Genomic DNA, 17,104 nt, shown 5'->3' on the forward strand with positions numbered 1-17,104 from the left:
CATGTCCTTAATAAATATTTATATGTTTTCTTCTCTATAGGTTTCTGAACGTGCATTGTCATAGCTACAAAAATCACACATACATGAGCCTGTACTCAGTCTGTAATCTTTTTGGAACAGATACTCATTCTTAGTGATATTTAGCATGATTTGGCATGATTAAGACATTTAAATATTGTTTTAATACAAATAATAATTAAAAGTGACATCAAATATTATTTGTAAATCTATATTTGCACAAGTGCCTATTTATGTTTCTAATGCCTATTTAGGAACAAATAATCAATTAAATTAGATTCAGTATGAAAGTATTTAAATGTTGGATAGATTCTTATGATGAGGCATAGTTTACATATAGTGACTCTGGTTTTAGAGTCATTTACGGTAATGTGATCGAAAATGTTTTAAGACCAATGATTTAAGTGATCAGGCAGTATTTTCAAAGTCTGATATTCCAAAAAATATAGTATCTGCTGTTATTTTAAAAGCATGCAGACTCCAACAAACACTGTTCATAAAGCCTTCAATGTTCTGTAATTATATTAGATACATTAGCTAAATCAGTACTTCTAACTGCATATTTGTAAATCTATTTGGCAATCAGGGAAAAAGTTTACCTGTCAACCAATTATTATTGGATCATTAAATTGTCTTTCAAATGAAAAATTTGATTATGCTGAAATGTGTACAGTCGATGTACCCAGAGTACTCAGCTTCATATTGCTTAGATACATTTATTTTTCAATAATTCCTCAAATATGCCTTTCACTGTAACCTTGTTCCTTGTGAGGATTATTCAAAATCCTGCATAGGATGAATCTTTAGTGCTACAGCATTAAACACTGAATGACTATAGCTTGCACCCTGAATGTGAATTAAAGCTTAGACCTTTAAAGATTTTTAGCTCTCCTAATTTTCTTAGCCCACATTCATCTAAAATTTTATCAGTATACACAGCATTCTTTTCCTCCCCTAAATTACATTTTCTATTGACAGCTCTGCCCTGTACTATAGATGACATTTCATAACCGCAGTACATTTGCAGTGACCCCTGAAGAAGCATTGTCTGTGCTGGTAAAGTTACACTATGCAACACAGCTGAGGATGCTACAAGAGATACAATATGAGCTCTAAAATCTGCCTAGCTGCAGTAGCTTGATATCATGTGCAAGCTCATTAGCCTGGATCTTAGCACTTCTGGCAGAGCGGAAATGAATGTTTCAAGAGCTAGGTTGTTCAGTGTTTAGACATCCCAGTACCAACCACTGTTCAGAGATTTTAGACAGATTTAATACCAAGTAGATGACAGAATCTTACTTACAAGAGGCTAGTATCACAGCACAATCCAAAATATAGACAGCAATCAGCAGTTGCCCAACTAGTATTAAAATACTGGAGCCAGTCTCCTCACTTGGTATAAAATGGAGTAACTAAACTGTGATGAAAATATTCAAAATTGATTGAAGTGCAAAATGGTATATTTTAATGTAGTAAATGTCTTTCTAATATATAATGCAACATGATTGTGTTTTAATATACAATTTTTATACAACATCACTTCTGACATAAGAACTAGAAAGACGTTGGTCATACTTTTTTTTATTTTTTATTTTTTAATACTGTAACAGTCTTCAGTAACAATCTTCAGTAGTTCACTCTAAAAAATGGCTACATGCTGGATGGGAAATACTGTTCATTCTTTTTATTTAAAAACACACGGGAAATAGGATTCAATTAATTATTTTTGTGCTTTGTTCTTATTTAAGAGGACACCACATTTACTCTGAACATTCTTAATGCATTTGTCCTTTAAGGTCTTCCTCTTTTAGGATTCATTAGCCTTTATTTTGACGGTCTGCCAGAAGTTTGCCAGTCCTAGAAGTATATCAGTCCTATCAGTCCTACACATTGTTTTTTTTTTTTTTTTTTTTTTTTTTTCCAGAACAGGGTCAAGAAGTACCATACTCTAAGAACAAGCATCATTCCCTTCCTCCCCATCCCTCTCTGCCCCCTATACTTAGGTTTATTTTTTATCTTCATTTTCTTTTTGTGTGTGTGTGGCTGATCACATTCAGGGAGCTGCTTGCTCCATGTGCGCTAATGGAAAAGGAGATCTTCATCCCTTCCACCTAAGACACTGAAGGAAAGCTGCTGCTATTGAGTCTGCAGCTCTGCCTCCCAAGCTGGCATTAAAGAGAGGTACTAGTGATTACCCAGAGCTCTGGGTAGAGGGTGAACCACTAAACTGAGTAAGCAGTGCAGCTTAGGCAGTGTAGTGTGCACATGGGAGGAGAAAGGCATTAACGCCAATTCCCCTGGCAAGGGAAATGTGGAATCTCCTGTTTCACACCAGCCTCAATGACATCAAAAAGAATGAGTCCAGCTGAAGTTTGTGTGTGAAGTCTTTATTCTCCTTTTGACCAGTCTGAGCAAACAGACCATCTAGCATTCAGTCCTGTACACCTGAGCAACAGCCTTTGAGGTACTTAGTACCCATATCACACCAGCCTGGAAGCTGTCTTTTGGCCTACCTGGTCCCAAGTCAAGAGGTTAATTCAGCTTTTATTTGAATTTATTTCAGGTATCTAAAGGCAGAAATAAAATGGGACAAGGTTGAGTTGAGCTTTCCTGTGAAATCATAATTTGGCAGTCAGTGTTGCACAGCTGAGAAAAGAGAGAATTGGGAAAAAGAATAAAATACAAAAAAATGTGAAGTAATAGATCTGGCTGTTGCATTGTTTTCCTTCCTCTGGATGAGGCAAATAATGTACACAAGAAAACGTTTCTGCCAGTGATGATATAAGAGTACAGGTCTGTATAGAGTACTTGAAAATTTGTAAGTTCCTCACTAATTACGTCTTAAACAAACATTTAATATAATTTCAGATTTCACTTCATCATACTAATGAGATATAAACAACTATCCTTTGACCCAAAGCTTACAGCCCCTGGCAATTTCATTTCTATTTAGCATATCATGATGTCTTTAGATGACATTTTTACAGCATGACATTGTTAATATTTGTATGAAAAAAAAAAAAAAAGGAATACAGGAACATATTCAAGGGAATTAAAATTATAAGGATTATGCTGCTTAGGAGGGTTTTAGTGAAGCAGGAACAGAAGCATCAAAGTAACCTTTGAGTGCAGAATTTTATGATAAATATATTAAATTCTTTTTGTTTCCTTTGCAACTTTTTGCTTATGCAAATGTTTTGCCAATATTAAAAGAAGACAGACCTTGTAATTACCTACTGAGTTACAGGGATAAATTTACAGGTACATTAACCTCTTTTGGTATGGTCCTATATATTATCAGAATTCAAACATATATATTTTTAACAGTTATAATTATTTTTAGGTATTTTTTAGAAGTGAGCTCATTCCTTCCTTCCTTCCTTCCTTCCTTCCTTCCTTCCTTCCTTCCTTCCTTCCTTCCTTCCTTCCTTCCTTCCTTCCTTCCTTCCTTCCTTCCTTCCCTCCTTTTTAAAGGTAGCAATAACCCCCCAAAAGAAAAAAACATGAAGGTTTTTTCTCCTTTATTCTGCATCTTATTTCTTCCTTCCCTCCTATTATCTGATGCCATATGTAACCCCCACTCTTGCAGAATCTCAGCCCCTCTGTCCTTCATGTATTTACTTTTCTCAATACGCATATGAGGTAACAGAGGTACGTCATATCCTCTTTAAAAAATAATTATACTATATCAAATCCACAAAGGCAGTATGGAAAGTTTAAAGATTTTGTATACCTTCGTAGGATTACAACACAGAAGAAAGGATCAGAATGCAGTTTATGCAGGTTAAGACACGAATTATGTTTATTTTGTTAATTTTACTCTTTCTGTGCACATATTTGTGCATATTGTGGTACAAGTTAAAACATTTTCTACAAGTTCTGTGGAATGTGTCTCGTATGAGTGCCAGTTTATAACACAGCTGTATGGTCTTTCCAATGCAAGAAAGAGACAGAGTTGAACTTCCTTAAATTAAGAAGTCATTGAGCACTCTTTCATTTTTTGAGTAAATCTTACTGCTACATAAAAACTGGTTTGTGACATCACTGCTCCACTAAAAGAAAAATAAACCAATATTAAAGAACCGCCATTTTTGCCTTCTTGAAGGGCAAGATGGTAGCTTTCAAATGTGGAGTTGTGAATTTCCATCTCATATCACTGCAACGTTTAGGCCTGCAAGAATGTAGACAAACTCTGTAGAGGGGCAGAGGCTCCCTCCTGCATCTCTTTCTATAGGTGAGTGTAGTTATTCCCTGCTGCTGTGTTCACAGCTGTTAAATCCATGCCAGGCCCTAGAGTTTGCAAAGGGCTGAAGTACCATCTTTACACATATGGTCAAACCTGACTTGTGGCTACATTAAGAAATAAAAATAAGTATGACAAATTAAAAGGCATTACAGTTAGCAAGGGGGAGTAAATTATATTAATTTAAAGAAAATTAGTTGTTTTGTGATCAACATGTTTCATAACATCAGACAACAAAATGGAGCAGGGTAATGTAAATTAATTTATAAGATAGGCTGGAACAAAGGACTGGAAGTCTGTCTAGGAACTTTTTCCAAGCCAATCTAAAGTTCATGACGATTGAAGGGAAACTTCCTGCTGCTATCTGTGCATTCTGTATCAGGTTCTTCAGGTCTGTGTGAAACAATTTAAACAGCTTTAACATCATAGTACCTCTATCATACTTTTCGTCCCAGTGAAAGTAGTCAAATGATTATAATTAATCAAACAATTACAATTAACTACTTTGTTGAACTGGGACTTAAATGGATGAGCAGAAAACAGCTGAAGGCAAAATAGACTCCATGCATTTTAATCTTCTCTTTCTCTCCATGAACACTTCACAGGACATAACACATTGTTTTGAAAAAACTCTGCATTTTAACCACAGTGTGTCCCATAATCTGTATCACACATTTGGCAGCCTATGTAACTTTGATAAAGGAAAATAAATTATTGCACACAGAATAAAAAAATGTTAATTACGCTTTTCATTGGCTTCAGCTAAATCCGTGTTTTGTAATGGATTTAGGCATATGGAACTACAGCCCAGAGGCTGAAATAACAGCTTGTCTCTTGCAGGGCTTACAGACCATAGAAAACACGCTGTCGATGTGCCTTCAAAATGACCTTTTGATGGAGAAAGAAAGAATGGAACTATAGATGCTTATTGAATACATACTGCACACTCGATTATAATTACTAGAGGAATTGGTCTAATCAGTAATATATTAGCAGATAATGCTAATTATTTGAGAAAGAACAACAGAATAAATTTGCATGCAGATGTTATATATGGAATGCAACAGTACTGAATCTATATACCTTAAGGAATCACATTTATATTACACATATGCAAAAGTGATGAACAGAAAGGTGACTTTTTAGTGCAGATGCACTTCAGGCATTAACTCATTAACAATATAAGAATGAATAATAAATGTTTGAAATAAGCTGTGCTTCTCATATCTGTCTCTAATGAGGATATAATCAAAAGCAAGTTGCAAATGGGAAGTCTTCTATGAAATACAGTTCTTAAGTAAAAATAATATTATCTTTGGTGAACTGGCAAAAATGTTTTGCTTGGAAATTAGTAATTCCATAATCACAGGGATTTGAAAAACATATGATCTCATATGCATTACAAAGAGAAAAAAAAAAAAAAGCTTTTTCTTACCTGTTGAATACTGTAAAGTAAGAAAAAATGCTGTAATGAAACTGACTTGCAATATATCAATTTTTAAAGGTAAGTTGTCTGTGGCACTTTGTTCAAGATCAGTGGAGTCCTAATTACTTCATGTTACATACAGGACAAAACAGAAGTTAAAGGCATATACAAGAGTTTCCATTTCTGAGTCTCTGAGTCTGACTTAGGAGTGGTGATCTTCGCAGAGGACATTCTCTTAATTTATCTTCAGTGCAAAGGAAAAACAAACAATCTGATAAATCTCTAATATTTCATACAACTCCACTTTCCTTTTGAATATCTCATTCCAAACAAAAAGTATTTCTGTCTAAAACTAAAGACATTTACTGAAACACAGCGCTTTCTACTGAAGCTGTTCTCTGGAAGGCTTAGCAGTTGAGCCGTCCACTCAGTGAGAAGTGTGTTGAACAGTGAATAAATGTTTCTCTTAACTCTTTGAGGATATCAATCAGTGAATTCCCAGATCTGGGTGCTTTCTGCAGCTCTGTATTAGCCCAACATTTGGCTGATACAATTCATTTTGTTCTCAAACTGTAGTACCATCACCATTGCATAGATAATTTCTTTCCAGCTTTCCACTCCCTACACAGTTTTATGTCACTTCTGCCTCTCCTTCCTCACTTCCTTCTGACTTAGTGATATGCCTTACTCTTTCTTTTAAACGGGGATGTAATGAAGATAGCTTCTCCATCTTGCAGGCAAGAAGAACCTGAAAAAAAAATCCCCTCTTCCTTTCAGTGGTCAGAGATGATGTCTGGACAGAAATTTGATTTCTTTTCCACACTGAGAGATGAAATGAGTGTCCAGAATCCCTTTGTCTCCACTTGCCTGGATGTTGTGATAGAAGAAGGGAAAGGGGAAAAGACAGAAGCCATCTTTGCCCTTCAGAAAAGTAACCATTTGTGTATATCTGAGAAGAAAAGAGGCATGATAGTCTTCTCAGGAGGTCTGATTGGCCTGAGCTCTAAAAGGCATTCAAGTGAAGCAGGCAAACAGTCAGGCAGGTTTTCTACACATTCACATTCCCAGGAAGACTGGAGCTTCTTGGTTTGGTCTCTGCTCCATTTTTGTCTCACGAATTTGCCTTGGCTGGCTATATTTGAAACTCAAAGAGGTTGTAACACTAGAATCTAAATCTTTTCTGCACCTTGTGGCACACAGGTAAACAAAGTATGGAGTAAAGTTTGAGAAGTAAAAAGAAAAAACAATAAAAAAAGAAGAGCTGTCATGTATGGACAGATGTCACATAACAGTGAAATTACATAAGCAGTACTGTACTCAAGATCTTGTTTTCCTGAGGCTTCTACATTTCTTGTGTTTAAGAATAAAGAATTATGCATCTAAGAATAAACAAGGTGTGAATAAATATGGGGCTTCTGATCCCTTGCTTTACCACTAGTCTGCCCCCAAGGGTTGTTGCTACCTGAAACATGAGCTCCCTGCAGTCTGTGAAGCTTGAGATGAGTGTACCTAAGTAGCTGTAGGCTTGCAAGGGCTGGTGCACTGATCTGTGGTCTGTGTAGGTAGATTGTGAAGCTTTATTGGTAAAGAGGGTTGTCATACACAAGAACACAGCCATCTGCTTGAGAATGCAGGTTCATAATTCTTAGTTTCAATCAATCAGGACAGAAAAATCATAGAATCATATGGTTTGGGTTGGAAGGGACCTTAAAGATCATCTAATCATCTGAAAATCTCCTGTTCCTTATTGCTTTCTCCTTTTGCGAAACAAACTTGCATTGACTATGAATGAGCTTCATTTGTGATCGTGGTTACTTTGCACATATATCACATATAATTAAATTCCTTCCTACATTAGATATTAAAAGCCAACTATCGTATTATTTATTCATCACTTTCATGCATTCTTACGGGGCATAAACAAGATCAGGAAGAGCTGTTAGCTTTCCTGAGCACAGAAAATCACAGAAAATCACATATACCAGATGTGAAATCTCTAGGAATCTAGATCTGTGTGACTTGCCCAAAAGTTATGGAAGGAAAGACAATGGTCCAAATGTGCTTTATAAATGATAATACTAAAGCAAAATAAAATAAAATGAAACAAAACAAACAGGTCCTGTCACTAAGATCCCACAATCTCAGGATTTTTCTGGGTACGAATTTAAGGATGTATGGTAGTTGCTGTTCCATTAAAAAATAATGTGCTACAGAAATTGCTTGATATAATATGGGCCATCTGTTTTTATTTTTATTGGGTCCCGCCCCCCTTCAACTTAGTATGGCTGCAATTCCAAAGGCTTACTATGACAAATACTTTTAACTGTGGAAAACTGCAAGATATGCTATGAATAACACTTCATTTTTGAAATACTGATATTTTGAAGCCACTCTATACATTTAAGAACTCCAAATCTTGCTTTAAAATTAATTATAAAATTCACTATTTGTGTAACACTGGCATACTGACATACAGACTTGGGAAATACCTTGCACTTGGAATATGATAAATATGCTTTTTCACATTTGTTGAATATGTTAAACCATTCTTACAGTAGAAAGAAAAACAGTCCTTGAATTAGTCTTACTCTAAATGGAACATTAATGTGTTGATTATTTGAAGTCAGTAAGAGAGAGAGGGACACTTGGCAGCACGTTTGTTGTCATTCTTTCACTTTTCTCTGTTTCAAAATCATCTGATAACTATGCTTTTCCTTCACAACTTGATATCAGGGAATATCAGGGAATAGGGAATACAGCAGAGTTTTGCATACAGACTACATCCTGAAGAACATATAAGTAGATGCTTTTTTTTTTTTTTTTTTTTCAAATATGGTCACATTCATTCCATGAATGAGGCAAAGAAACAATTAATGCCATTTTTAGAGACTGCAAGGGAAAAAACATGAATTTATTCCAATGATTCATACAAGGAGGATTGTTAAGCCTTGTTTTCTGCAGCCCCAGTGCCAACACATAACATGAATCTTTAGTGCCTGTTCAAGATTTTTCTATCTATTCCAAAAATAGAAGAATATTGCTTTTAATTCAACACAACTATTTGAAAATGAAATGATGAAACTTGATTTGCTAAGTGTCCTCATTTTGATATGTTTTCCACCTGCTGCATTTCCAGCAAAACATGAAGCAAACTTTATAATGGGAACATCAAATAATCGACCCAAATACTAATATTAAGTGTTGATTTTCTTCCAATTTTAATGCAGCTGGAAGCTGATAATGAAGTCCAAGATAAGCTCTAATGTTACTGGTGTAATAAAAATGATAATTTTCTTTGCAACAACAATTAATGGTAGATGCTCAATGATTTTCAGAAATCAAAAACTTAAGCCAATTTGGCTCAGGTACATTTGTACCAACTTTATTATTCCAATGAGACTGCAAGCATGTAAATGGAAGAACAAAGTTTAAATAAAACTCACATTTTATTTTGAAAGAAAATTGCATTTCATCGTGTAAATGTTCTGAACTGATAGAATAGGTGATTATCTGCTTTGAGAGAAATAACCATGGCCACTCAGTAACAAAAAAAGATAAGCTGAAGGAGGAAGCAGTATATTACAGAAAGATACCTCCTGATAATCTATTTTTTTCAGTCCTTATCAGTCTACATTTTTTCCTAAAAAAAAAACAAAAAACAACAACAAACACAGAACAGGGTACTGATGCCAATAAAAAGTATTCACAGTTGGTATATGATTGTGAATGGTTTTCATAGCACCAGACAAAAAAGGAAGGAGACTTTATGAATAAAGACAACATGAGCTGTAACGTATTCTTTTTAGAAAACAACAAAAAAATCCTACAAAAAGTAGGAGCAAAAGCATAAGAAGCTGCAACTGGATCTCAAACATGCACAGTCACAAAAGCATATACAAAGAAGTTCAGTAATTTTTTCAATTGAGTTATACACATTAGCTTCCTTCTCATAATATTTATTCCTCCCCAGGTTTAAATTTAGCCAAAGAATAAAAAGGACCATTTTGAAGAATGTAGAGGGAAAACTGACAAAGCCTGCATTGCAATTGCCTTTTCTGTATTCATTTCATAGGCTTGCATTTTCAGCCACGTCAGAACCTTTACTCTGCCCAAACTGACCCTCTGAGCAGCTTTTGTTGTAGATTTTGATGTCATAGATTGACTCTATTAGTTGAAAAGGAAACTGAGGGAAAATGGAAAGTTCAGAAAAGGTAGACTGTTAGGGAAGACAGGAAAACTACCCAATCCTTCACTATTAAATGTTTTCATTCATGCATTTTTTGCTACAGTTTTGCCCTATGGAAACTGCATTCTAAAGAAAGAATTTAATTCTACAGAACAGTGTATTGCAAAATATCATAGGTTTGCATCTGACAAGGGATTGACATGGTGGAATAGATGTCGAAACTGAATACCTATCTGAAAGTCCTTTAGTTATTTAGTCTTTTCCATGTTTCCTTGTTGTTAGTTTATGCTCATTATTTGTGTTTAAGTAAAAGTGCTTTCTTCACAATCCAGAATTTCTAGTGTTTTGTCCCCATTTCTGATCGCACTTAAATTTACGTCAGAAATTCCTCTCTTGTTCTGTACTGCATACATGAACTAAACTAACAACAGGCCATCTTCTTTATAGCAGCCCTGGATTGTATAATATTTTTAATAAGATTACTCTAATTTTCAGTAAAGAAATAATCACATATTCAAATAAATACCATGTAAAGACAGCTGCTTGCTCATTGAATGGTCTCTAGCAGCAGCATGGACATTAAAAGAGCTGGATTGATGTTGGATGGATCTCAGTAGCAGCTGTGGGGTGAAGAGAGAATGACCCATAGGTAATGTAGCTTTTTGTGAAGAATCAAAGGAACACAGGGAATGGTCTCCATGCTCCATCCTTCTCCCTCTTCAAGTACATGGTGCAGATTCTCTAACAAATAGGCATCTGTAAGAGGTATTGTCAAGGGACATTGTTACAAGGGCAGCAGTTTGCTTTCTGCTTGCAGGAAGGAAACCCTGCATGATGATTGCCGTTCTGCAAAAGAATTAGCATAAACTCCCAGGATCTTTGTTTTGAATGACCATAAAGATGAACAATCAGATGAAAAATGTACTCTAGTCAATGGAAATCTGAAGAAAATCAGTGTATAAATAAATGCAACTTCTTTCAGTTAAATTCAAATATTGGCAACACTACAACCATAAGGCTTTAAAAATGAGTATGCTTATAAATAAAAATTGAACATGACTTTATCATCAACAATACAGAATTATGTAGAATGACATTTTTTATATTAGACACCTTTTTGTTATTTTTTTTTTCTGGGTAATTAATTATCATATCCTGATGTGTATATAAAGGAACCTCCTAAATCAGGTATGAGTACAGACGCAAAATCTTCATTTCACATCAAAGAAGCTGAAGATAGCATTTCCACAGTATGTTGCTTATCCCCCAAACCATAACATAGTAATGCATAGTTTTTACCACATTTTAAAGCAAAGACAATGAAAGCAATCATGGCCAGACAGCACTGAAGCTATAATGCCACTAATCAGTATTTACAAATGAGCATGCTCAACCCACATGATAACATAATTGCCACTAACTTATGAGCAAAACCAAAATCTTATGCTTACATTAAAAACAACAATATTTGTAAGAACATTGCTTAAATATTCACTTCAATATTTTTAGAAAGATGAGTGTTTACAATACTGCTTCAAATCAAACTTTGTTTCTAATAGAACTAATTAAAAGGTATGTTTACAGACAACAGCAAGCAGTAGGCAATTTATTGTAATAAACATTTTAGCAAAGTATCACTGTCAGAGCTTGAAAATAAGACAAAATACTGCTAGAATATGTGAAACTCATTATATTCACACACAAAATCTAATAAACTAGCTGGTGTAACAGAAATGCCCAGTATACTTAGCTTTTCTGCTGACTTTAAAGTTATCTCTTACGTGCTGTTGCCACTTTTGTCATCTGAAGTAGCTGTTGAGGAGATAGCCCCGATACATCTGCATAATGCTGAAGGGCCCCATACAGTTTACAGTTTCTGGTCCTCTCCTGCACTTTCCATGCTGTCCTTACTCTGCCCTGCCCCCCCCCCCCCCCCCCCCCATTTCTTTTTTTACTAGAGCTCTAGTAAAAACTAGGTAAAAACTTTTACATCTTTATAGTCACTTTTGCAGAACAGATTAACTGGTTGTCTGAATACCATGATAGTAGCAATACATGGATGTATTTTACTGTTTCATACTAAAAAAAAATGGCAGTGGATCAAACTCCTTTGCAATTTGTAATAAACATTTGAAAACTTGCTTGAAAACTGAGAGAAGTAGCATTGCTTTCTTTATTGTGTGATGAGTGATAGGCAACAGCCAGCACACATCCCTAATTCAGTCCCGTATTTTCTGTGCTAGCTACAATAAATTTATTCCTCCTATGTACTGATCTCTCTTTGTTCATGTGACTGTTAGGGATGTCTCATGCATACAGAGAGGTATGCGCAAGCAAAGCTTGAAGGCTGAATTTCCTGGGCTTCAGTATCACTAAAAAAATCTAGTAATAGCACCTCCATATCTTTGCCAGCCTACCTTACCAATTTCCTTATAAGAGATGCTACAAATATTATGAGGTTAAGTACATACAATATTGAAGAAAATTACACAGCAAAGTAACAGTTTGCCTGCTGGCTTACCTGTAGCAGTGTGCTGCCTTTGACAGTGACCATTGCTAGTACCTCTAGAAGCAGTTAAAAAGTACCAGAAAGTTAAAAACAAACAAACAAACAAACACCAAAAAAAAAAAAAAGGAACAACAACAACAACAACAAAAACAGCAAATGATTGTGTCTGTATTGACCTGGATTGTTTTCAAAGTGGTAATTGACTGATGACAGCTTCTGCACTCTCCTGAGTGATATAGAAATAGATCAACTACATAACAATCCTATTTTGACCTTCTCTTATTTATTTATTTATGCCACTATATCATATAGTGCAATTCGGTAATTATGCAGGTACTTTTTTACTGGAGACATTGGTATTTTGGTGATAGTTTTTCAGCAGCTCATTCCAGTTCATAAAAGTACGAGTAATAGGGAGTTTCCTTCGCAGATCTTTCCTCCACATATCCTCTGACAAGGCCTGAATGTTTTGTAGAATAGCAGTATGAATCTTGTCATCTTCAGTTTTCACAAACTTCACAAAATCTGAGACAAACTGATTTCGATCTATCACGTGCAGAGACTCACTTACAGACTTTCTGATGGTAACATGAAGGTTAGCATCTTTGAAGTAGTGTAACTGGAGAAGAAATACCCCTGTAACCCGAGTCATAATTGGAGTCAGGGCAAAAGTCCAGTCAGACTTCCAAAGGCTGTTCCAGTGTTTTAAGGGCTGGTACTCATGAGCCTCAATGCAGGCCACAAACATCTGCCTCTTGCCCAGGGATTTTTTGAACACGCAGCAGTTCCCTGCTGGAAAGTGGCAGTTCACATAGGTGTTCAATCCCTTGTGGAGGGCTCCTCTCCACAGTTCCTCCTCATCCAACATCACGCTGTGCAAATGGGTTTTGCTCGTTATCCCACTCAAGTGGTCAAACTCAAAAGAGAATTTGTCTTGGGGGTAAAAGAAGCGGTTTCCCCCTAAATCGTTATAGTGGGTCAGTAGCACAGTGCTCCCATTTACTTGGACAGGGGTGAAGTTTTTCTTGTTGTGATGGGCCCCAACGTGGGCAGCCTCCTGCCTCACCAGCTCATCATCTTTGACCAGAGCATAGAGGTCTTGGACAACCTGCCCAAACTCCCCAGGAGGGGACTGGCGCAGCAGTCTGCAAATGAGGGACACCTTTTCCGGCTCACTCTGCTTCACGCTCATGCTGAGGGTCCTGGCCAAGCAAAGGTCATGGCACTACAGGTGAGGGAAGGGGGCACAGGGAGCTGGAGGGCAAAACCACAAGATGTCAGGGTGTGGGGAGCAGTGGTGGGCAGGGCCCTGCTCCAGGGCCCCACAGTTTGTGACCTCACAGCAGCACCTGGGGCCAGCCCAAGCAGGGGGCTCAGTTTAAGGACAGTGCCAGGAGGGCACTGGGGGCCCCAGCAGGGGCACAGGCGTGCAAGGGAGGGGAAAGGTGCCCACTGGGAGCTGGAGCAAGCTGAAGTGATGTTCTACCTAACGCTGCCAACACCACCGCAGTGAAGAGACCAGAGCAGGCAATGTGGAGCTGCCATGGAGGAGAACAGATATCCTCCTCCTCTCCTTGACCTCCCTTGTGACAGCTGTCATGTAACCTCCCTCTGCGCATGTCTGCCCCAAGGCCCAGGCCCACCCTAAGCCCATATGGGACCAGAGGAGGTCCAGCTGGGGACAGTTAGGCCAGTTGGGTGGGCAGGGTGCCAGGCGCCCTTGAGGCACTGCTGCTTGTTGTGGACACCCCTCTTCCAACTGTCCCCTATGGCAGCTTGATCCCTTTGGCCTTCCCAAGTTTACTTCCTCTCACTACAGCCCTTTCTTCACCCTGACTACCTTTTGTTTTCCTGTGTACCCTCCCTGTGACTTTCTTTGACTCCTTTCTGTCAGTCTTGCCCCTCAAGGTCTCTGAGGGTCTCTGAGGTTTGAGTATGAGAAGAAAAATATGCAAGCTTTTTAGGTTTAAAAATTTAAACCACTCATCCTGCTCCCCCTACTAAGAGACAATGACGTGGGGCAGATGTTTCCTTAATGTGATCTTTTGTACATGGTTTTTGAACATCATTCAAGATGAGTTCATGAATGGGAAAATTGATTTACATAGCACAATGAAGCTGCTTGAAAAACTGCATATCACTTTTGATGTTGCTCATGTGAAACATGTTTTCAAGGTGAGGAATATGTAGATTTAGAAATTAAATAAACTTAGAAGGCCAGTTACATAAGGGCCTTATATTAGCTTACCTTTTTTTTTTTTTTTTTTTTTTTTAATTAGTGTTTCAAGAAGTGAATTTCATGCTTGTATGGTAGTAGGGTGTGTGCAAAATCAGCAAATAATTTGCCACATCCAGCTCTTTTGTTTCTGTGTAAAACAGATATCTGAGTGGTTGCATTGCTACCATCTCTTCACCACATCCAAGTAGTGTTGAGTGATAAAAAAATATGTAAGTCTTGGTAACCAGCAGTTCTGTAACTAGGCCTCAGTGGAGGAAAATGTAAATATTCTGGTTTCATCCTATGTGGCTGCTTTTGTGATCAAGCTAATGAGCCCAGAAGTGCCTGTGTGATGCTGGTCAGAGCCATTAGAGTGACTTCTTAAAAATCCTGTTGCCAGAACAACAAAATAGAGATGTCTGATCTGTTCCAGCTTGAAGCTGACATAGCTCCAGCACACTTTCTTGTTCAATTCCACCATACCTCTCTTGTGAAGTCTGTAAGAGGTGTACCTGGATGTCCCATCCATCCATTGCACTCTACCCCTGGGGGAAGGATGTGGACGTAAGATACAGCAATATTTAAAGAATTTTCTATGAAGGCTACATTTCTGTCTTTGACATACTGAGGATTCATGTTCTTCAGGTCTGCTCTAGTAATTACTCAAAAGATGTATGAATTTTCTTTTTAGCTCATTTTTTAACCAAAAAGTTTGGTAAAGGTATTTTCCTAAGGAAATGAAACTAAATTGTTACATATATATCTGTAATTTTTATGTGACAATTTTGTAAACTGGTTGGTAAATTCTGTCCAGATTTGAAAGAGGAAAACTAGCTCTGGACAGTCCCAAATGTTTAGGTCATGTCATGCTGATAGACAGTCAGGCAGCAGGAAAGCACTAGGATTTTCTCATTTTATCCTGTTGTCTCATTGTTCTCTGCCTTGTCTAGCCAAGGTAAAAGCAGTGTGAGGACAATCCTTGGTAAACATGGGGATTGTGCCCACAATTTTTGAATTTGCATGCCACTGGGAGAAGTGCTAGCCTTGAGAATCTCATGAGAACTTGAAGCTATTTTTCATTGTTGTCTTCTATGTTCCACCTACTTCACTTTCTGATGGAAATTTAAGAGAGTTGATCAATTGTAAGTAAAAAGAATAATTATTTGAGGAAATGACCTGTATGGAACAAGTCTGATTGAACTTGTAAAACTTGAAACAGTTGAACTTAAAAGTCAATATGATAATATACTCAACAGTCTGATATAGTTGTTCTTAGCAGTGCTGCCATGTTTTCTTTTTTTCTTTTTTATAATTGTATGTAAAATTCAATCTGGAAGGATATTTTACTGCCATCATTGTCTGTAACTGTACATTGGTAATTAATTAATTAATCAAATGGTTATACATGAAAAAAATACATTTTATAAGCATAGCTTTTAAAGAGCAATCTGCTTTTCTTGCTGCTTTGTTGTTGTTTTATTCTCGTTAAATTTATTATGAACATAAAGATTTTTAAGGAAAAATTAATTTTGTTATAGTTTTCAGAACTAAGTCTTTGTCAAGATACTTTTTTTTTTTTCTGGATAGCAAAGATTTGATACTCATTAATAAAAATAAGAACAATAAACCCAACAAAAATAAGAATAAAACCAACTTTTTATAAAATTTTATTTTTTTTTAATATATTTTGACATGATTTTCATAACTTTGACTTCAAAAGCACCCCTGCTTAGTATTATTGTCTATGTTTCAGAAAAGTACAATAAAATAGAAAATTTAATTTTTCTGGCCAGCTTCATTTTGTGCCAATACGTAAGAGAATGTCTCATGAGTCCTGATAAGTTGCTTAATTCCAAAATGAGTTGATATATTCTTTTTTCTATTTAACAGTTATGAGTAAATTTGCAGATTTTTTAAAGATATTAAAAAACATATCCATGATATCAACCTGAGATGTGATATTTTCCATGCAGTAATGAAAAGTATATTATTAACATTTGTAGTGAATTATTTCTTTTCTTCCAAGTTTCATTAAAAGTGATTGTTACAGTTCTCTTCCACAAACTCAGAGAAAATACTTCACTACTGATATGTAATTAAAAATAATAATCTCATGTCCTTGTATTGGTTATCTAATGCATTCTTGCTTATTGTTGTACTTGTTCAGACAAGTACAGTGGGAACTGTACTGCATAGACAGAATCTAGTAATGCAACATTCATCCTTTAGTTTTTATGGTGTCTCTTCAAAATTAATCTAGTTCAGTGGTAATCAGAAGTCTTAATCAAAGAGCAGACAGAACTCAAGTAAGGCATTTTATGGTTATGAACACTTCTGGGAAAAGTTCTGCTAACCATAGTAGGTGTCATGTTATTACGTACTGAAATCCAGCCTCCTTGTTAGTCTTAGTTTAAGGAGCCAACAATTATGAATGTTGATTAGCTTACAGAGGTAATAAATGGGGAAATTAATTACCATTTGGGTACGATTTTTGTGACCATTTT

The 17,104-nt window shown here is 36.4% G+C and overlaps 2 protein-coding genes across 2 annotated transcripts in view; one reads left to right on the forward strand and one right to left on the reverse strand.

The window, feature by feature from the left end:
* Positions 1-12,693: 12,693 nt before the first annotated feature.
* On the reverse strand, positions 12,694-13,620 carry CAPZA3 (capping actin protein of muscle Z-line subunit alpha 3). Its single transcript, XM_068670346.1, has one exon. It carries the CDS (start codon positions 13,572-13,574, stop codon positions 12,708-12,710), a length of 867 nt encoding a protein of 288 aa, XP_068526447.1. The 5' UTR covers positions 13,575-13,620; the 3' UTR covers positions 12,694-12,707.
* Positions 13,621-13,925: 305 nt separating this feature from the next.
* PLCZ1 (phospholipase C zeta 1) overlaps positions 13,926-17,104 on the forward strand; it is a 48,294-nt gene continuing 45,115 nt past the window's right edge. The window contains exons 1-2 of the mRNA XM_068659668.1: positions 13,926-13,939; positions 14,434-14,557. Of these exons, the coding sequence (XP_068515769.1) occupies positions 13,926-13,939; positions 14,434-14,557 (138 nt within the window). The remainder of the gene's footprint in view (positions 13,940-14,433; positions 14,558-17,104) is intronic.

The sequence above is a fragment of the Anas acuta genome, chromosome 1 (genome assembly GCF_963932015.1).
Source record: "Anas acuta chromosome 1, bAnaAcu1.1, whole genome shotgun sequence".
NCBI classification, from domain to species: domain Eukaryota; kingdom Metazoa; phylum Chordata; class Aves; order Anseriformes; family Anatidae; genus Anas; species Anas acuta.